This window comes from Populus trichocarpa, chromosome 4 (assembly GCF_000002775.5).
Source record: "Populus trichocarpa isolate Nisqually-1 chromosome 4, P.trichocarpa_v4.1, whole genome shotgun sequence".
Taxonomy (NCBI): Eukaryota; Viridiplantae; Streptophyta; class Magnoliopsida; order Malpighiales; family Salicaceae; genus Populus; species Populus trichocarpa.
In genome coordinates, this window is record NC_037288.2 from 20092709 (window position 1) to 20112666 (window position 19958).

Below are 19958 nucleotides of genomic sequence, written 5' to 3' on the forward strand. Positions count from 1 at the left end.
ATTTAGCATCAATTATCTACAAAAATTCAAATTTTTACACATTTACCAAAAATTTCAACTCGACAATAAAATTGATAAAATATAGAACGGACTCGTTAAATAAACTATTATTTATTTCATCACAAAACATCTAAATCAGAAATTTGACTTAAGTTTCATCAATTTACAAACAAATATAATTTTATAAAATATAAAACAAACCCTAATATGTACATATCATAAATCCATACAACAAATTTATATGAGAAAAAGTTATAAAACAGGTAAATACCCAAACAAAATATATATACTACAAAAAAAAATCAACATTTTAAAATCGAGTTCAAATAAAAAAAAGTTAGACTTGCTTATTTAAAGTGGAGAATCCTTAATAAAATTTGAATCAAAACACTGATGCTGAAAAACTGTTATGGTGGTCCGGTTTGTTGTGAAAAGTTGGATTGTGTTGAAATTAGAGGGGAGGGATTGTTTGTTGCAGGAAAAAAAAAGACATAAGAAAGAAGGGAAAATAAGGGAGAGGGAGAAAATGATCGATCGTCAGGTCATAAATTAAATATCACCGACGACATTACTAACAGAATTATTTCGTTAGAAACTCCACCAATCATTCTATAGGTAAAAAATATCATGTCATTATATGATTTGTCCTTTTGTATCCCAGTATAGCATCATTCATCATTCCTTTAGTATATACTGACATAATTTTTTTGTCGTTGTTTACTGATGGATACAAGAATTGAACATTCTATTAGTAAGGGTCATCGCAATATGCCGACGGAATTTTTCCTTCTATATTTATGTTTATATTTGTCTATTTACTCACCATTTCTATTGCACTATCTATACTGCGATATATAATATGACTCGAGCTTAATTAATAACCTCTCTAAGGTTATATGTAAAGCAAAAATAACATGAAAGAGGCAGGATTTGTTGTTGCTAATTAATTTATGTGGAAATAGGAACATGGAAGATGCCCAGCGAAGAAAGACAAGAGGAAAGATTCGAACTTAGCAAACATTATTTAAAGTCACTGTTGGTGTCTTGACCACAAAGCTGTCACCAACTTCTGATGATTGTTGTTGAGCTAAAGCTCAGAGACTTACTGACTTTTTCTCTCCAAAATTTCTTTGTTTTTTCAGGACTGGCAGTTCTCTGGTCAAAACCAGGTTTCGCTCGAGACAATTTGGTATTGCCAGCCTCTTATGACAATATTTATGCTGTTGTTTTTACTTTGAGATATTTTGTGTTTCATTTTCGTATTTTATTTTTTAAAAATATATTTTTTTAATTCCTTGCAAGTCTGTGTTGATTTAGAATGCGTTTGGAAATGCGGTGCAAACCGTGTTTTCAAAAAATTTAATTTTTTTATTTTTTTGCTAAAATTTAATATGGTTTATACGTTTTGGATCGTTTTGATGTGCTGATGTCAAAAATAATTTTAAAAAAATAAAAAAATATCATTGACATGCATTTCAGCACAAAAAATTATTTGAAAAACAACCGCTACCACACTGTCAAACACCCTCTTATTGTCACGAGATATCATCCATTGTTTAGCATTTTTACATTGCGTTTAACTGTGAGAGTTTCTTCTCAGTTTTTCAAAAAAGAAGAATTTTTAGAAAATTAAAAAAGATGCTCTTGCTTAATTCACTTGATGTTTTATAGTTATTCATTTTAATATATTCAATTTAAGCCAAACAAGAACCCCTTTTTTTCTTTCTTTTTTTTCGAGAATTTTGTATTTAAAAAACATGATTTCTTAATTTTCCATAAGAAATATCTTTAAATTAAATAAAAGAAAAACAAGATATGAAAACAAACAAAAAACAGTTATTTTTAAAAAAATAAACACAACCTTAACTACTGTTAGGAACAGGCTAATCAATGTCACATCATCTTAGCAAGTTTCTTAATGAAACAGTCCATTACGCTTAGCATGTGAGGCCCAATAGTCTTCCATGGAATGGATTTTGAAAAATAAGACCAAAAACATAATATTTTCTTATATTTTATAGAAAATATTTAATAATAATCACGAATATTTTTTTAAAAATTTATCACAATAATAAATAAAACTATCTTTATTAAAAAAAAAAAACACAACCCATTGTAATCGGATATGATTAAATTCTTACCGAATCCGAACCGCATTGGGATCCCTAATTGAGAGACAATGCATAGTTTATTACACTTTCACTTATACAAGGACCGACAGGCCTTTTGGGCCCAATTTAATGTCTCACGAAAACATGTGCAAATTACAATGGAAGCCCTGGAATGTTATCTCCTACAGGAAAACACAATTATTCAGTACTAAAATATTTCTTGTTGTCCAATAGAAGACAAAGGAATGTTCTATATTGTTGTTTGGTAACGTGGAAAGAGTTGGATTTGCCATGGAAGGTTCTAAATTAATCAGATATAGTTTTTCAGTTGGATATATCATTTTTATGCTCATTTTGATAAACCAATGGAAGCTATCATCAATTTTTAAAAGCTTGGCAGTGTGGTTATGATTGTTTTTCAAATAATTTTTCATGACGAAATACATGTCAATGATGTTTTTTTATTTTTAAAAAAATTATTTTTGACATTAACACGTCAAAACGATCCAAAATATATAAAACATATTAAATTTTAGTAAAAAAAAAAAAACAGAAACAGCTAAAATGTTAAGTGTTAAAGTGATTATGGGTCTTCTGACTTCGCAGCATGTTCAAGCCTTATAAGTACAAATGGCTCTTTTCTTCCTGGAAAATCTTAAAGAGTGGTTATTACTTATTAGGAAAGGCCCCCGCTGAAATGCATCTTGAAGTTGATGATTAGATCATATATTCATCTATTACTTGCAAAATGTTGGATATAGTGTTTTTTAAAAGTATTTTTTAATTAAAAAATTTTATTTATTTATTTATTATATTAATACTTTAGATTAAAAACAAAATCTAGAAATTAATTTAATATTTTTTTTAGATAAAAATAATTTGAAAACAAATCAAACTATAAAAACAAACACTCTCCCAGACCAGATAACCTTAACGATCAACTTATTATTGCCATTTAATCTGTGATTCGTCGTGTTTTTTTAAAAAAGAAAATATCGGGTTGCAAGTTGTTTCAATGTGTTTTTTTACATAAAAAATTTCAAAGTATAAATTGAAAGCCTATACAAGCACGATTAAGATATTTCATAACATAAAATGAGACATGCATTCGATTGTGTTTACTAAATTTATTTTTAAAATAAATAAAAGATAAATCCACACTTTAAAAAATTATAACTTGAAAGATAAACACAAATGAAACTGACTGAATAAACTCATGTCATCAACAATATAATTTTAAAATAAATATTTTTTAAAATCAATTTCATCTATATAAAAAAAACATTACAAATAAATTAGAATAATACATTGAAAAATAAAATAGAAACATAACAACTAAAAAAATATATTAAAAAAAGCATGCAAAAACCGTGGTCTAGATCATGAGACCAGGATAAACCCATAGAAAAAACTTAAAGATAATCACAAAACCAATATTTTAAAAAAAAACTATCGCGGAACAAAACGATCATACGAAACTGAATGTCCAACAAATTAAATGTTGAAAGATGAAATCAGAAAAAAAAAATTACACAAAATGATCATAAATAAATGATGGTGAGAAAAAACATTAATTAGATGGATAAAAAAATCTCAATTAGAAGGTTTAATTGAACTGAGAAATAGCTTTAATAAAAAGAAAAAAATAAAAAAGAATGAGGGTCAAACTGGAAAAAAAAAACAACAGAGAATTTTATTAAATGATGAAATTGAAAGGAAAAAAAGGATCGAAATGAAAAACCAAACATATGAGAAATTGCAATTGAATGACTAAATTGAAAAGAATAAAAACTTTTATAAATGAAAAAGAAATGAAATAAGAAATTAATAGAACGAGAATTGAAATTGAAAAGTAAGAAACAAAGAGAACAATGATGTACATTACTTGTTAGAAGAGAGAGAAAAAGAAATAAAAATCAAGCGACCATAAATGATAATCTGACCATCGTAAGCTGTCCATACCGCTCTAAATGAAAGAAAACAGGGCGACGTATCTAGGGAGACAACGAAAGGCGAGTGACGTCCTCCAGGTGGCGTCCACGTGTTGGGGCGTGCCAAGCATGATCCGGCAACGACCCTGATAATTACACAAAATACTCATAAGAAAGTACAAGAATACCTCTAAATGACAAGCTTATATTTTATCTCTTCCATTATTAAAGATGCTATTGCATTGTACATTAAATTTTGAAAATCTCAAAACTCTCTTGTCTAGTAGCATAATAATTTTTTTAACTTTGAGGGCAAATATGTATTTTTATTATTAAAAAATTTATTCAAAATCAAGAAAATCCTTAATCAGCAATTCTATTTTTTATTGATTTTGGAGGCAAAATAATAATTTTATTGTGACAAAAAAAAAATCAACACCGCCAAGAAACTTAATTTTCTTGAATTAATGAGCACAAAGATAATTTCACTATAGTTTTTAAACTCGGCCCGTTCCAAGGCCCGGGTTCTGGGTTTTGATCGGGTCATCAGGTTTTGGCCGGGTCGGCCGGGTCAATTTCTATTTAAAAAAAAATTCAAAACGGCGTCGTTTTAGTAAAAAAAAAAAACAAAAGTCAACGGGTTGTGACCGGATCAACCCGGCGGGTCGGCCGGATCATGGCTTATCCTATTTTTTCATCAACTCAGCTCCGAATCGACCCGTCAAGCCAGGTTTCAAAACTATGAATTTCACTATAACCCCAAACATATTTTACCGTGAATTGAGCCCACTCCCGTTTTGTTTCTAAGGTAATGTAATGAAGGGATTTTGTTACTTTTCTTTTCCTTTTAAATTGAGCAACATCAATTTGATTTGATATTTGGTATTCAAAAGAATTTAAAATTTTGGAAAATATAATAATAATGTTGAGAGTGGGATTTGAACCCACGCCCTTTCGGACCAGAACCTTAATCTGGCGCCTTAGACCAACTCGGCCATCTCAACATTGTTGATGACTTAATGTATTATAGGAATATATATATATCTTACCGTTATGTCCTGCGTACTAGAGCTGCAAGGCATTTAACACGTTTAAAACTCGATTGTTGTCAGTGAAAGACTATATGAGTGTTACTGAGTTGGAGTGTCCTGATTCAACGATCCCACTCGAAATATTAAAATTACTGGTTTGATTAGATATAAAATTACCGATGGCAGGCACTTTCAAGAAATTTTGGCATGTTCCAATGTAACCTCTGATTTGATTAGATATAAACTTTTGTCAAGCGTTTTTAAAAATAATTATTTATTTTGATTTTTTTACTTTAAATTATTATTTTTATATATTTTCATATTGTTTTGATATTCTAATATTACAAAAAAATTAAAAGTAAAAAAATATTATTTTTACATATTTAAAAAATAAAAAACAATAATATCTAACTGTTTTTTAATCAAGTCTATCTTTATCAACCAACTAGTCCTCCAACTAATCCAATCCATTTGGTTTTTGAGGAGCTTTAGTGGCCGTTTGGGAGTGTGGCTGCGGGTGAGGTTCACCCGCAGCCACACATAATATCGTTTGGTAAAAGGAAAAAACTGCTTTTCACTGGTAGGACCCACTACAAATGAAAATGAAATCGCAGGTTTTGGAGAAGCAGCATTTGGCTGCTTCTCCTGAGGCAAGAAGCTGAAACAGTGGAGCATGGCTCCACTGTACAGTGCGAGTGAATTAATTCACTCGCACTGTACACTTAAACTTAAATCATTTTTTTTTTTTTGAAAAACCAGGAAAAGTTTAGTATTTTTTTTAATTATTATTTTGAAGAAAAGTTTAGTTTTTTTTTTAATTATTATTTTGAAAAACCAGGAAAAGTTTAGTTTTTTTTTTAATTATTATTTTGACAAACCAGGAAAAGTTTAGTTTTTTCTTTTTATTATTATTTCGAAAAACCAGGAAACATTTAGGTTTTTTTTTTTTGAAAAACTAGTGCAGTTAAGTGATTTTACTCGTACTATTCACGTGAACATGAACAATATTTTTTTTTGTTTTTAAAAAAAATTAGTTTAAGGTGAATTAAATTTACTCGTACTGTAATCTTAATTTTATTTATGATAATATTTTAACTAATTTTATTGCATGCTTAAAAAATCATGAAAACTGTAGTTTTTATCGAATGAATTTTGTACGTAATGAAATTGTAAAATATTTTTTAAAAATTTAAGTTTTACTCGAAAAACTAGTATTTAATATTATTTAATAACACTATATAAATTAGAAAGATATCGCATGATGACGTAGCATTTGTGGAATTTGATCGCAATTCCAATTATGTTCTTGCCGGGTCCGACCCAGTTAAAAAAAGTTCAGTTATTTTAATTGTGTTTTATTCAAAAAATTAGAAGGAGATCGCTTGATGACGTAACAAAAAATGCAGTTTTTGTTGTTGCGTGCTTAAGAAACCATGAAAAATATAGTTATTGTTGGATATATTTCGTATGTGATGACATTGCATATAGTTTAATGGAATAATAAAAAATATTTGATATCAATATTATTTATTTCATGATGTAATAATAGTAGTTAAATCTACAATATTTAAATTAAAAATATTTTTAATTATTTTATAACCTCAATTTGAAAAGCATTTTTTTAACCAAACACATTAAACTACTTTTTCTTCAACCTCAATTTCAACCACAGTTTTAACCAAACACCTATTTTTTCAAACCAACCTCAACTAAAAGTACTTTTTATAAAACAACTTTTTTCAAACCACAACCACAACAGCAACCGCAATACCAAACAGGCTCTTAATTTGGCCTAATGGCCAAAGCACATACGAGGGGGACCCATTGTTCATACAAAAAGCTTTATACCAAATGTCCAAGGTCATGCCTAGCATGAGCACAAGAAAAATGGCAAAACTCCACTCACTAACCATGAGTGACGATGACTGTATCAAGAATTAAACAACCAATAAGAGTTAAGTGGCATCGAAGGTACAAATTAGCACTAAACCGAATGCATTATGTTGGCTGATTAAGGCCCCGTTTGTTTGCAGGAAAGTTGTTTTCTTTTGGAAAGTGAATTCCGGGGAAAATGAATTCCTGGAAAGTGAATTCCGGGAAAGTACTTTCCGATGTTTGGTAGTGTTATGGAAAATGAACTGGAAAACACTTTCCAGTGTTTGGTTATGTTATGGAAAATGAACTGGAAAATAATTTATTAATAAATTAATTTTTTTTTCAATTTTATCTAATATATATAAAATATTTAATATAAATATTTAATCACTTACAATAAAAGAATGAAATCTAAAAAGTATAATGATGAATTTTTTTTATTATAATATATATTCATACATAGCTTATTTTATAAAATATAACTATATATGTCATATCATATTATATAGAAATAAGCTTGCGAAATATTTTTTAAGTAAAACCTATTACTATATTTTTTTCAATTTTAAAAGCTTAAAATAAGTTTTTTTTTCAAATTTATCCATATGTAACAAATATAATTAAATACTAATCATGAATTAATCAAAACAAAATAAAACAAGTACATCTATAAATATAGCAAAATAAAATAATAATTGTGGCAAAAAAATGTGTATAATGAAAGAAAAGGAAAGTGTTTTCCGGTTTTTATCAAAAGGAAAACACTTTCCTTTGTTAAAGTTGTGTTTTCTATGTTGACCGGAATTAAGTTTCCGTTGACTAGTTTTCTATGTTGTTGCCAAACATGGGAAAACAAGGAAAGTAAATTTCAGAAATTCACTTTCCTGCAATCAAACAAGGCCTAAGAGAAAGTTCAAGGCACCTCCTGTCGGATTTGACACCACAATTATCTTATAATAGAATGGTAATGGCATGGTCAATGAAGATTAAAGCGTGTAAACAACGACCAGACAAGGACTCGAGGAATGCTTGGGCTTACTGGCGGCACATTCGATGATGGGACTAGCTAGGCCATCGAAGTTCGAACTGTGGACTTGACGTATAATGTCTGATTTAATTCATTCAAATTACAGTTCAACAGGAGCCTACAACAATTAAAACTTGAGATTTTTATCGTAAAATCTCGAAAGGGAATACGGGAATTCAGATATATGGAAGTGCCATGTTGAGGCTCGTATCATGAAAAATGTGCAATCAAGTCCTTGAATTGTAATTTTTATGCCAATCTATGCCTCCCATCCATTTTTTTTCCCCAAATTTCCCATGTGTCTTCATGCGTCCACAGGCAAAAGAAGGTGCTGTCATGTTACTTGGAGAAGCCGCAAGTGCACAGAAAGTAGAGTGAGAGAGAAAGATCCTTATAGACCATCACCATGGGAATGCTAAAAAAAAGGCTCGGAGATTTAGGTATACGTGTGTACATAGTGCGGTGTAGGGTGTTTGTTTTATAAAAATAATTTTTAATTAAAAATATATTAAGATGATAATGTTTTATTTTTTTATTTTTAATATCAGTATATTTAAAATATTTTAAAAATACAAAAAAGAATATCAATTTAAAACACTTTAAAACAAAAAAAACAAACACTCCCGTCTAAAAGGGAAATGGCATGCATTGGAGTTAGGAACTTTCCCTAGAGCATTGGGTGGTTCCGACAAAAGTATAAAGCAAAAGGAAATCTAACAGCAGAAAAAGAAAGCTTTTGCATGCTCTTTAATGAAAAAGCTCACCCCACTCAACCACCAAGTTTACCATATACATCTTGGCCATCTGCTTTGCCCTTGACCTCTACGATGTGTCTGTCCTCTTTTACCCATTTTCAAACAAGCTGCTGGCACTAACAATCCCGGACCCTGAAGATTAAGCTAGGAATAGAGGCAGATTCAGGGTTTGAATTTTGCTCTTGATATTCTAATAATCACCAGTCTCGTAAATTCAGATATGGGTCATATCCCTTGATTACTATTATGCACAGCAACATCGTCTTGCTCGCGAGTCAAGTAGTCTGCTTTTGTCACCACAGGGATCATTTTCTTGGTTAAAGGAGATGATGCCTACAAGCACAGCATAACAGACAGGCAACAGAATTGTCTTCGCCTTGTTCAGCTAGGGATGAGAAGGGTATACAGAGCCCAATTACATTTACAGGCCGGCCCATGAAACCAACTCCTTAGACAGTAGAATCATCAATCAAAGCAGAATGGACCATTGCCCCGCTAAGATAATTTTCTTTTGGGTCAGGTAATCTAGAGAGGACAAATAAAAATACTCCATAGAGTATAAACCACATCGTCAGTAGAATCTTAATGGCTTTTTACAGAGAAATAGAGGAACTGCTTTATTGATTCTGTGCCTGAAGTTTATCGAGAGACCCTCAAGACTGGCAAGTCAAGAAAGAGTTGTGTTGAAAAATTGCAAAACAAGAAAAAAAGAAAAAGAAGGGGGCGGCAAAGATGGATGCAGGGACAATCAATTTTATCTTTGCTGTTCCCGAAGGAATGTCACGTCCATCTATTCCCCTTTTCTACAAGGGATTTGGTTGATTTATTGGAACCATGAGAAAGAACTAATTTCCTTTTTTAAAATGCCAATCAGCACATCTTCATTTTTTTTCTCGTTTGTTTTTATATTTTAGAAATATATTTTTTTGTTTCAATTTATTTTTTATTTTTTCAGATTATTTTGACATGTTAATATTAAAAAAATAAAAAATATAATTTTAATATAATTTTAAACAAAAAATATTTTGAAAATAATCAATAACGGGTTATAACTCTTCTTGCAAAAGAAATGCACGCTGCATTCAAAAGCTGCCGACCCAAATACCAACAAAGCACCTAAAATATGTGGGCACAAGTTTATTGCCATGAAAAAAGAAAAGAAAAAATCCAAGCATCCCTCTCTATTCCTACGAAATTTACAACCAAATGATAAACTTGTATGTTACAGTATCATAGTTATAAAATTTAGTTTGGCTCAGACACTCAATCAAACTTTTAATCTATATCAAATTTTTTTATATAAAAAAAGTCAATTTAAAATTGACCTATTTAGTGGTCAACCTAATGAAGACATAATTTGACTTTAAAAATAAAAATAAAATAATATCATGTTTAAAAAAGATAAACAAATCAATCAGTTCAACCCAGTTAACCCGTTTATCCTATAATATGTGTCTTATAATTGTGCCTTAAACGAGATCACAGGCTGGGAAGAGTTTGTCTAGCATATGAAATTAGAGACCTTCTCTCATGCGATTTTATCCCTAGAGATTTAATCAGTAGAATGCATTTGTTATATGCGATGAGGAAATTGTCGTACTTTTCTTTTTCGAGCACAAGGAAATATAATAACATCTTAGTGCACGGAAAAATATTATCTAGCAATGTCTCATATAATGATAGAATGCCCTGTTTTTTGCCATCGGCATGATGTTGCTAACGCAACCAATGATACAGGGGTGGCATTTATGCTCACTGCCTCCCAGGAAAAAAAAAAAAAAAAAAGACTTGCCCAAGTATTATCATTTATCTCTCAAAATCTTTTTTTTTTTTTTCAAAAAAAGAAGGAAAGCGCAGATCTAAATAAATTGAACATGCACATCATTGATGGTTAATTTAAATATACAAATAAAAAAACAAGGATATCACTATCCGATGCTAATGTCACATCGATATTCTACTACCACTATAACATGAATATAGTCTAAAGGCTTCTCATGCTACATCAAGATTTTCTATTCAGATTTGTCTGAAACTAGCAGACATGGACCTTCAATATTCCAGCTCAATTCACCAGAGAATCAGATGATTCAATAAACATAAGCCTTCACACAATCCAAGCCCAACAAATTGCTTTCTTGCGGAATATTTTACTCCTAGAGCAACAAATGAAAGATTCAAATCTTCTAAAAGAGAAGCATATCTTCGATGGATTTTAAAATACCTTGTTGATAAGGGATAAGATCAAGTTTGGAAAACTCTAAAAATGTAGTGGCATTCCACCATACGTGATTATCAATGGATCACTGACAGAGGACTAAGCTGCCCTTGTAAAGGGAAAAACAAATGAGAGAAATTTCAGTATCTTGCACGCCTAGCAGCGATAGAGATGGAGTACATAGAAAATCTCAAAATTTAGTCCAACAATCTTATAAAGAAAAGGAGTTTGGTACAAATCCACGAGCGTCGATGGTAGTAGAAAAGGACTCTGCCACTGAAGCCATTGGTGGTGTTGCCACTATTGTAGTTGTTTAACATGCGGGGGCAATTCCAGCCATGGGTTCTAAAGAAATGCTTTTGCTTTTTTATGATATATTTATTCATAGTTTAAGACCAAACATCGTAAACACAGCTACGTGTCACTGGCTTGTGAAAGGTAAAACATGTGATGATGGGCAACAGCTGTGTTCATGTCTAAAGGTTGACTTGTTGACACTGTCAACCACTATTGCATTTATTTTTGTAGTCTTTAGACCTTGCCCAGACCACTATGGCAGACAGTGACCAAAGCTTTTCTCTCTTTAATCCAAATAATGGTGTTAGCACACAGCTTGGAGTGCAGTTTACTCAGGGAGGGCGGTCCCACGAGGTGAGGTCATGCAACGGCCTTTTTTGCGAACTCTTTTACAGCGTTTTGCTGCCTGCATGTATATATATGCGCCTATCTTCTTCTTCCACCAACCCAACTCCCAGCCCCCATCTCTATAAGCTTAAACTCTCTGCCTGTGGGCAACAGAATCTAGAAGGCTAAAACCATGAAGCAAACCCTTCATTACAAAGCTCTTCTCCTCTTCCTTCTTGTCCTTGTTCATTCCTCAAAATTATCTGCGCGTTTCCTATTAAGCAAACAAGGTAATCTTCCTCCTCTACCTACTTTGTTGGAAATAGTCTGCTGTTTTCAGAAACTGAAGTTTTGCATGTTTTGCAGGGAAAGAGGATTTGAACCTGAAAGAAATCACCAGCGAAGGGACTTTTGCGCAAACGGAGGACAGTGAATTGATAACGAATGTAAGCTCCAACCTTTTTCTGTACTGTCAGGATTTCGTCATAAATGAACTACAGCTTATATAAGTTTTTTTCTTGTTTTTTTTATATGTTTTCAGCAGCTAATGGGGTTAGAGGTGTGTCGTGGTGGAGACGAGGAATGTTTCAAGAGAAGGATAATTGCAGAGGCTCACTTGGACTATATCTACACCCAGCATCACAAGCCCTGACACTTCAACTTCATAAATTGAATTAAGTGTCATGGTTTTCCATGTCCAACTTAGGTCTAAATCCCCTACATATTTTATATATATATACGCTATAGTCTTCTCCTCAAAATGACAACAACATTAAGTGCAGCTATGTCCAGTTCAACGCACATCTCTCTTTGTAATGACGAGTCTACCTATGTTAGTCTATGTTTTCTTAGTACTGCTGTGGTATTGACCCCAAGTGTTCACCAGAGAAAGAGACAGAGAGGAAAAAATTGCAATTTCAGTGAAGGAAAATGTAAACCACCAGTCTTTTTCTGAACAGAGATTTCTGTGTGTGCTTCATAATGTTACTATACAATTAAGTGCAATTAAAGCTTATTTCTATGTATTTCTCTATGTGAGGCGAGTGTACGATTTCTTAGTATTTCTAGACCATGGTCCGCTAGTTTCACCGGAGAGATGGAGAGAGAGTGAAAAAGGACGGAGTGGGCATTCAATTTCAGTAAAGGTTAAATGCCAGAATGCTGACCAAATTAGCTCCAGAGTCCAGACCTACGTAAGAAGAGCACTGCCGAAGTATTGAAATCTGTTAGGTGAATTTGGGATTGGGCATTAAAGCAAATACAATAGACAGTTGGGAAGTTGTGCTCAGTGAATTCAGAGACAGATTTCAACTGCATTCACGGTTCATGGCATCGTCTTAAATACTTAATTAACTCCGCAGCTTACATGCACTTATTATCAAGAGCAAATTATACAGTTTAACATCATTTGCTTAATGGGTACAGTTTTGATGCACATCCCTTCCCAAACCGATTTCGATAAAACAATGAACATGAAGCTTTCTTAATATTATTCCAGTATGCAAGCCCTAAGATTTACCTCTCTAAAGACCACATGTTTTCATATCCTGTTTCCCTTGGTAATGCTACTTTTGGTCGAGCTATGTTTATGATCTATCTCTTACATGATGACCTTGCTCTTTCAAATGCAATCCAAACTTGAAAAGGAAGATCATTTCATATCCATGTGATGTGCAGAAGTAAAAACGAGAAACAAAAGGGTTTTGGAGGACTACATAACACAATTGTGATTCGAATTTTTATTCCATTCAAGGGTGCTCCTGTCCGGTTTTAATCTGCCCAACACGTATTGGACCTATACGTACAGTTAAACTAGTCAAAGAAAGTGAGATTAGATGCTCGATTCCATATTAGCTGTACAATCCCACAATCCATATTCTATTTGTTCCAACTTCTTTGATTTAAACGAAGGACCACAACTTGGGAATGGTGAATTTAGAAATAGAGCATCTTTCCTTGCCATGCAGCCCGTTGTCATGCATTATCTACTTTATCCCTTTCATGTGAGAATTATTAATAGCAGTTAAAAGCATTGTGATAATAGTTTTCTACTTTAGTGATAGATGACAAATGACCCATTGTGCAAGGATTGGATGAAGGGTCCAGTTCCATGATGGTGCACCAACTTTAGTTTATATTTTTCTAATTCCGCCGTTGATACTGAAAGAGAATAGGAAGAAAAGTTTGCAATTCCAATCTCTTACCTTGATATGAATCCGTTCGCCAGTGGCATGTCACACTCCTCCTTCCATTCAGTAAAGCTCTCAGGGACCATAAAGCTCGCTTTGTCCACTCTGTTACCCGATGTTGCCAATCCATGACAAGGTAATAACCCTACCACTCAACAACTTAAATTATCAATAACTCACAAATAGACCTCACCATTTGCAATTCTCTTGGTAGCTCGGAAGTTTCTTCAGCCAAAATCCTTCTCTTTGGTGAGTACTATGCATAGCTTTTATCTTTCCGCTAACTCTGATATCAAAAGGGTTTGTGTGTGCCAAACAAGGCGACTAATGTGGATGCAAAGTGTTGAGGTAAAAGTAAATCGCCTCATTTTTTAACATCGAAATATGATTGATAAATGTGCCTAAATCCTAACATAACAGTTTTTAACTCAATTCATTGCCTGCTTGTTAACCAAAGTTTCTCCTTCAGCTAACTATTCACTAATTGTATTTTCCTTCCAAGAATTTAGAAGACAGTTCTTCTCAGAGATGGGATTCATCAGCTATGTTCGAAGCAAGATCTGCAATTTCAAATGTCTGCAAACCTCAATCATTTGTGAAGAGAACCAGACCAGTATGTGACTGATAGTGAAACAAATATGGAAGGGAAACATGTATAAAATCATTATTATATGCAGAAACAAGAAAGGATAAAAACATGCATATCAATGTAGAACAAATGATCACGAGAGTCACTGCCACTGCTTTTGAAATCCAATTGCTGATTCATAGCAGTAAAATCATTATCACGCACTGGATCATTATCGATAATGAGAATTGTTGTAAATCATCAACTAATAAAAGTGCAGGCATCTTTCCTTCTTGTCTCGGAAAATTTAGATTCGTGTTAGCAGACTTCAAAATACACGAAAAAAACGATCATCACCCATAATCATGTAATTAATTCTTAAATCTAGGCAAGTTCAGCTAAAAAATTGCGGATACAGAGAGAGCATTTGAAGCTAAATTGAAAATTATTTTCAGTTCAAAATCAAGTCAAGGAGAAGAAATCACCTTGCCAAACACGGCGGTCTCCAACGATCTCTTACGTTGGGAAAGGCCGCGGGACTACGTTTCAGGGGGGGGCGTACGCGTTTTGCTCTGGGAATGCTTCGTATATTGGAGAGGGCTATGGGCCTATAAGATGGTGAAAGTATCGAATGGTTGCAGAGGCCCATCTATAAGAGAATGCAAGAAGTTGGGCTTTTAGCCCACGTCCACATCTGTTTACATTCAAAGGTTTTCTTTCTTTCTTTCTGGTTCCGAATTCTAGGGGGTAGAATACACCACAATTAAATATCTTCTTAATCTTGGACAAGTAATTTATAATCAGAATACAATTTCTAAGGGAAAAAAATATTTTTTATTTAGACCCGAGTCCAGATTAATAACGTGAAATTCAAAACATATTTATGACGTAAACCAACTACTTCGTATCACCATTCTCGTAGAAATGAGATTTACAGATTTTATTTAAATAAAAAATATTTTTAAAAATAATTTACAGTTTACAAGTAAGTTACGCATTTCAAGTGGCAAGTGTTAATCAATTCTTGTATTGTTTACTTCTTAATTATCTATCAAAATAACATAACTCTTATTAGTATTTTTAGGCATCATATAACTTTCACTAACATATTCCTTCATTTTTTTATTTATAAAAAAATTTCTTATTATATAACTTCAATACAAACAAAAATATTTACATTCAACCTCACTCTAATATACTGTAACAGGTCATTTCTTTCGGTAGCTATAATTAACAAATAAAAAAAATCAGAATGCAAAAAAAATAATACTAAATTGCAGAAACTAAATAAATATCGCAGAAACTAAATAAATATTTTCTTGAAGTTATATAATCACTCCAGAAAAAAATTGCAGAAACATGATGCAAATATTAAATTGTAGAAACTGAAGTGAAGATGAAATATCAAATTGGATCTGCGAAAATTGTATTTGAGATTAAGTCGCTCTAATACAATGTTAAACAATTCAAATTAAACAAAGATAAACAAAAAAAATTAAAAAAAATGGAGGTTAGAGTTTCATTATATTGCACTATCACTTTATTTTGGACAGAATACGATGATCTCAAAAACAAGCAAGATATAGAGTATTCTGAGGACAGCAGACAGAGTCATTTTTTTTTCCCACCAAGCTATCCATTCAAAAAATAAATAAAATAAATAAAAAATTGTCCTTCCTCTTCTTTATTTTTTTCCAATTCCTTTTGGACAGATAAATTAAAGTGACGAACCACGTGTCAATACCTCCCAAGAAAAATCTTCTTGTGAAAAATTACAGTCCCACATCCAGTAATTAATTGCTATAAGCATGAAACACTGCTTGTTTGGGGTATTATTCCGAATTAATGGCATCTTGATCCAAAATGGCTTTGACCTTGTCCCAAATTTTTTTATCTTCACCGTCGAGCTAACCAAAAACCAAAAAGAAATTATCAAGTCCATTGAAAGGTTTTTGGAAGTGTGATCCATCCATATATATATTTTTTAAAATTAATTCTTTATATTTTTTTATTGTTTTAGTGTTTTAATATTAAAAACATTTTTTTTAAAAAAATTATATTTTTAAATAAAAAATATTTTAAAAAATATTAGAGAATAATATAAATAATATTTTGAAATCTCACCTTTAAGCTTTTGAATTGTATTAGTTCTTTAACATGGTATTAAAGCCTTGATAACTAACGGTCAATAGTTCGAATCTCACCATCCAATTTATTTAATAAAAATTAAGCACAAGGTAATGTGGGTCTGTGTAAGTTTCAAGTTCAAAAGCTTTTCATCTAAGGGAATGTGTTAAAAAATAATATAAATCATATTTTCAGACCTTATCTAATAATTTAAAATTTTAATTTAAATTAATTATTTTTTTTTTTTAAAAAACAACCGAGACAGTTACGTTTCAGTTTCTTCCTCGATGACTTCAAGTTATCATAGCAGAGTTTGTTATCCTGCAACCAAGGAGACCATGCACTTGTTTTAGGGGTAAACGGAAATTAATCAAATGCGAGGAAATTCCCCCGAAGAAAACAAAGAAATTGTGCTTAGTAGTATGCAGTATACACGCGTTGAAATGGACCTCCTCCATGGCGGACAAGCCAAGACACACACAAACAACGAACTGGATAATCATAACGTTGGTGCTTAAATTATTAAATTTTATATTCGAGTCCTGTACTTTTACCCTTTTTCTGCTTAAGTCCCTGTGATCTAAAAGAAATGTCAATCAAGTACATTTATTCCAAATCCATTGCCTTTAAAATTAAATCTTCTGATTAATCAATTTAGATGTTTAAGAAGTCTGGGAGAATAAATTAGAGTATAGGAGCTTCAATAAAACTCATAAACAATAATAAAAATAAAAAATCATTAAATATTGTAGACCGTAAACATGAGATCTTTTGACATCACTAAATCTAAATAAAATCCAACTAAATTATTATTTTTTGATAAAATAATATCATTTAATTTTTCAAGAAATCAAAACGCCATAATTTCATGATTTACTCAATATCAACTCAAATCTTTAACGAAATTAGACTTGGAATTAAGTCTGAGAACTGTTATCCTGAGCCATAACCTATCCATTTTAAGATTGATTTGTAGCAGTAGAGAGCATCCAGAGAAGAAAGGACATCATCATTCTTCATATGCACAAGAGAAACGCCCAAGAATGCAACTGGTGACTCCAAAAAATATACAAAAAAATAAAAACAAAAGATCCGGTCACGTTGATCGGTTGCTTTAGTTACGTTAATGAATCAATGTCCTATTGGATTGCACCACGTAGATAATGGGATGGCAATGTGATGCCACGTCACCATATGACCAATCAACATTCAACGCAGCAATTCCAAGGAAAAGGCAAAAGACATGAATCATATAAAAATCAGGGGAAAAAAGTCTTTAGGCCGAAGTGTGCTTTGCCTTGTGGCTTGTGGTTCCTCTCTCTTTCCCTCTACAGAACTTCTATCTTGTTTTTCTCTCTTCCTCTATCTCTCGTGATCTTGAATGGCATGTAAAGAAGCAGAAGAAAACTCTAGCAGGTGAGAGATGAAAAGGGATTGATTAGTAAACAACAAACTAAGGGTTTTGCTTGCTTTTAGTCTCATCAATGGCTTCGTATCAATTCTTGAACCATCGCAATCAGGTACGCTATTCTTCTCGCTTTATCAATACTACTAGCCGCCATGGGTTCTCCAAGTCTCAAATGTGCCTCCAAAAGATTCTACGCGTTATTACTTCATGCCCACCTCAAGAAATCTCAAAAGAAACATCTTTGAATCGTGAAATTCTTGAATTTAAGGAGAATAGAGGTGTTGACATTGATTTGAACATGGGTTTGAGTCCTGCTTGGTCAGAAGCTGATAATCAAGAAAATCAATCATCAGAGGAGTCGTCCTTATTGAGTGCTTGTAGTTTTGTTGAAAAGGGTATAAAGAATGATTCTTCTATGGAGGTTTTTGCGGTTGACAGGAGCTCGTCAGTAGGAGAATGTTGTGTCAAGGTTGTTGGGGACCAGGTCGGTTATGATTCTCCTACAGTTCAAGCAACTGGAGAAGAATCTCAAGGGGTCGATGAGACAACTTTAGAAATTTCAAAGACCACAAATCTCAAAAACCAACCCAATGAAATCAGCAGCAAAATCAAAGCAGTCAATGATGATCAAGAGATCACTAAGTTCAAAGAAGAAGACACCAAGAAAGAATCAGTCAAACTGGAGCCATGCCACGAAGAAAAGAACGAATCCAATAAAGATTCTTTGGCTCTTCTTATTGAGGCAGCAGAGATGTTTTCGGGTAATTTAGAAGACAAAGAATCTGATTCAGAGAAACTAGAAGAAACAACAAGTGGGTCAAAAAAGAGTTGCAAGTGTAGTTGGGTGGTGGATTTGTACGAGGATAACACATCATCGCCCGTTGTAAGATCCAAGAGAGGGAGAAGTCAGGTGCTGCCTTATAGGTACAGAGACAGTTCGGTTCTTTTAGAGCCGTGGAAACGACTGCCACGACCAACAAAGGCAGACACGACGGCAGCCACGGTGGTTTCGAAGAAACGTAAGTGAAGGTAAGAAAGACAAAAGGAAAGAATATTACTATAACAACATGTGAAAGTAAATGCTTTTACGTGCTTGGTAATTATTGTTGCTGCTCTGGGGATGCGAGGTTTCTGCGAACTGGCAGGAGAAGAGAAAAACGCATGTAAGATTATGAGATGGAGGGAGCAGTGCTGCTCAAATGTGGGACAGTGATGGGTTTCAATTTTGTTTGTAGCTCTTTAACATCTGGTTTAGTTTACAAGTAGAGGTATGGTTGCTATGATTTATATGTTTTGATATCGGCACGATGTTGATGGTTGTTGTGATTATAGATTTATTGTTTTATTTAAATTCAATAATTGAGTTGATCATCTCCTTGTGAGCATTATACCAATTCATAAACATAGAAGTTGTAGACCTTTTCTTCTAGTTTAAATCACGAAGGAAACTGTGTACATTGAAGTGTGTTGTCTGGAGCTGTGGAGAGAGTGGGAATTGAAGCAGGAGAAAGAAAGAGCGACGAGCTGGCTCCTACCTTGTTCCTGTTCCTCTAGCTTTCACCCCATTCTTGAATTTGTTGACCTACTTTTTGTGCTGCAATTTTCCTAATTCATGGCTAGAAAGCAAGAGAGGCTAGAAAGCAAGTCCTGTACGTATTCTCCATTGGCCGAAAAAAAAAGTATTCTTGAATTAAAATCCAATTACTGATTGCGATATTCTTGCAAAAATTAAAGCATTATACTACTTCGTGATTTGGAACTCACTGTTGATTATTCAAATTAGACTTCTGAAGCGAAGCTGGAGCTCAATAGCCATTAACGTCTTCCTCCACTACAGATGTCTCCAAAATTTTATACATTAAAAAAATGCTAAATCTTTTTTTTTTTTAAATACTAAAACTTAAACATTAAAATAGTTTGGTTGATTGATGCCATGAACCCTATCAATTACAATCGGTGGCTGCCTTTTAAAAACTGAGAAAAGGATCATTAATGGTCAGCTCAGGAGCAAAAATATTTTATTGGATACAGACTTGTGACCCCCATCTTCTGTAATAAACCATAGGACGCAAACTGGAAACAGCAGGACAGCGT

At 32.7% G+C, this 19958-nt stretch overlaps 1 protein-coding gene, 1 long non-coding RNA gene and 1 other non-coding gene across 4 annotated transcripts; 1 reads left to right on the forward strand and 2 right to left on the reverse strand.

The window, feature by feature from the left end:
- Positions 1 to 4965: 4965 nt before the first annotated feature.
- On the reverse strand, positions 4966 to 5046 carry TRNAL-AAG (transfer RNA leucine (anticodon AAG)). Its single transcript has one exon. It is a non-coding gene; the product is annotated as a tRNA-Leu (tRNA).
- Positions 5047 to 11673: 6627 nt separating this feature from the next.
- Positions 11674 to 12597, forward strand: LOC18097988 (putative phytosulfokines 6). 2 transcript variants are annotated; one of them, XM_006384603.3, is made up of 3 exons: positions 11674 to 11862; positions 11939 to 12018; positions 12114 to 12597. In XM_006384603.3, exons 1-3 carry the CDS (start codon positions 11766 to 11768, stop codon positions 12222 to 12224), a joined length of 288 nt encoding a protein of 95 aa, XP_006384665.1. In that variant the 5' UTR covers positions 11674 to 11765; the 3' UTR covers positions 12225 to 12597. The 2 variants fall into 2 exon arrangements, with proteins under 2 accessions (XP_006384665.1, XP_024454366.1); XM_024598598.2 differs by having other exon boundaries at positions 12117 to 12597.
- On the reverse strand, positions 12494 to 14902 carry LOC112327134 (uncharacterized). The gene is made up of 2 exons (XR_002981175.2): positions 14815 to 14902; positions 12494 to 14321 (listed from the first exon to the last, which is right to left on the reverse strand). It is a non-coding gene; the product is annotated as an uncharacterized LOC112327134 (long non-coding RNA).
- Between the last annotated feature and the right edge of the window lie 5056 nt (positions 14903 to 19958).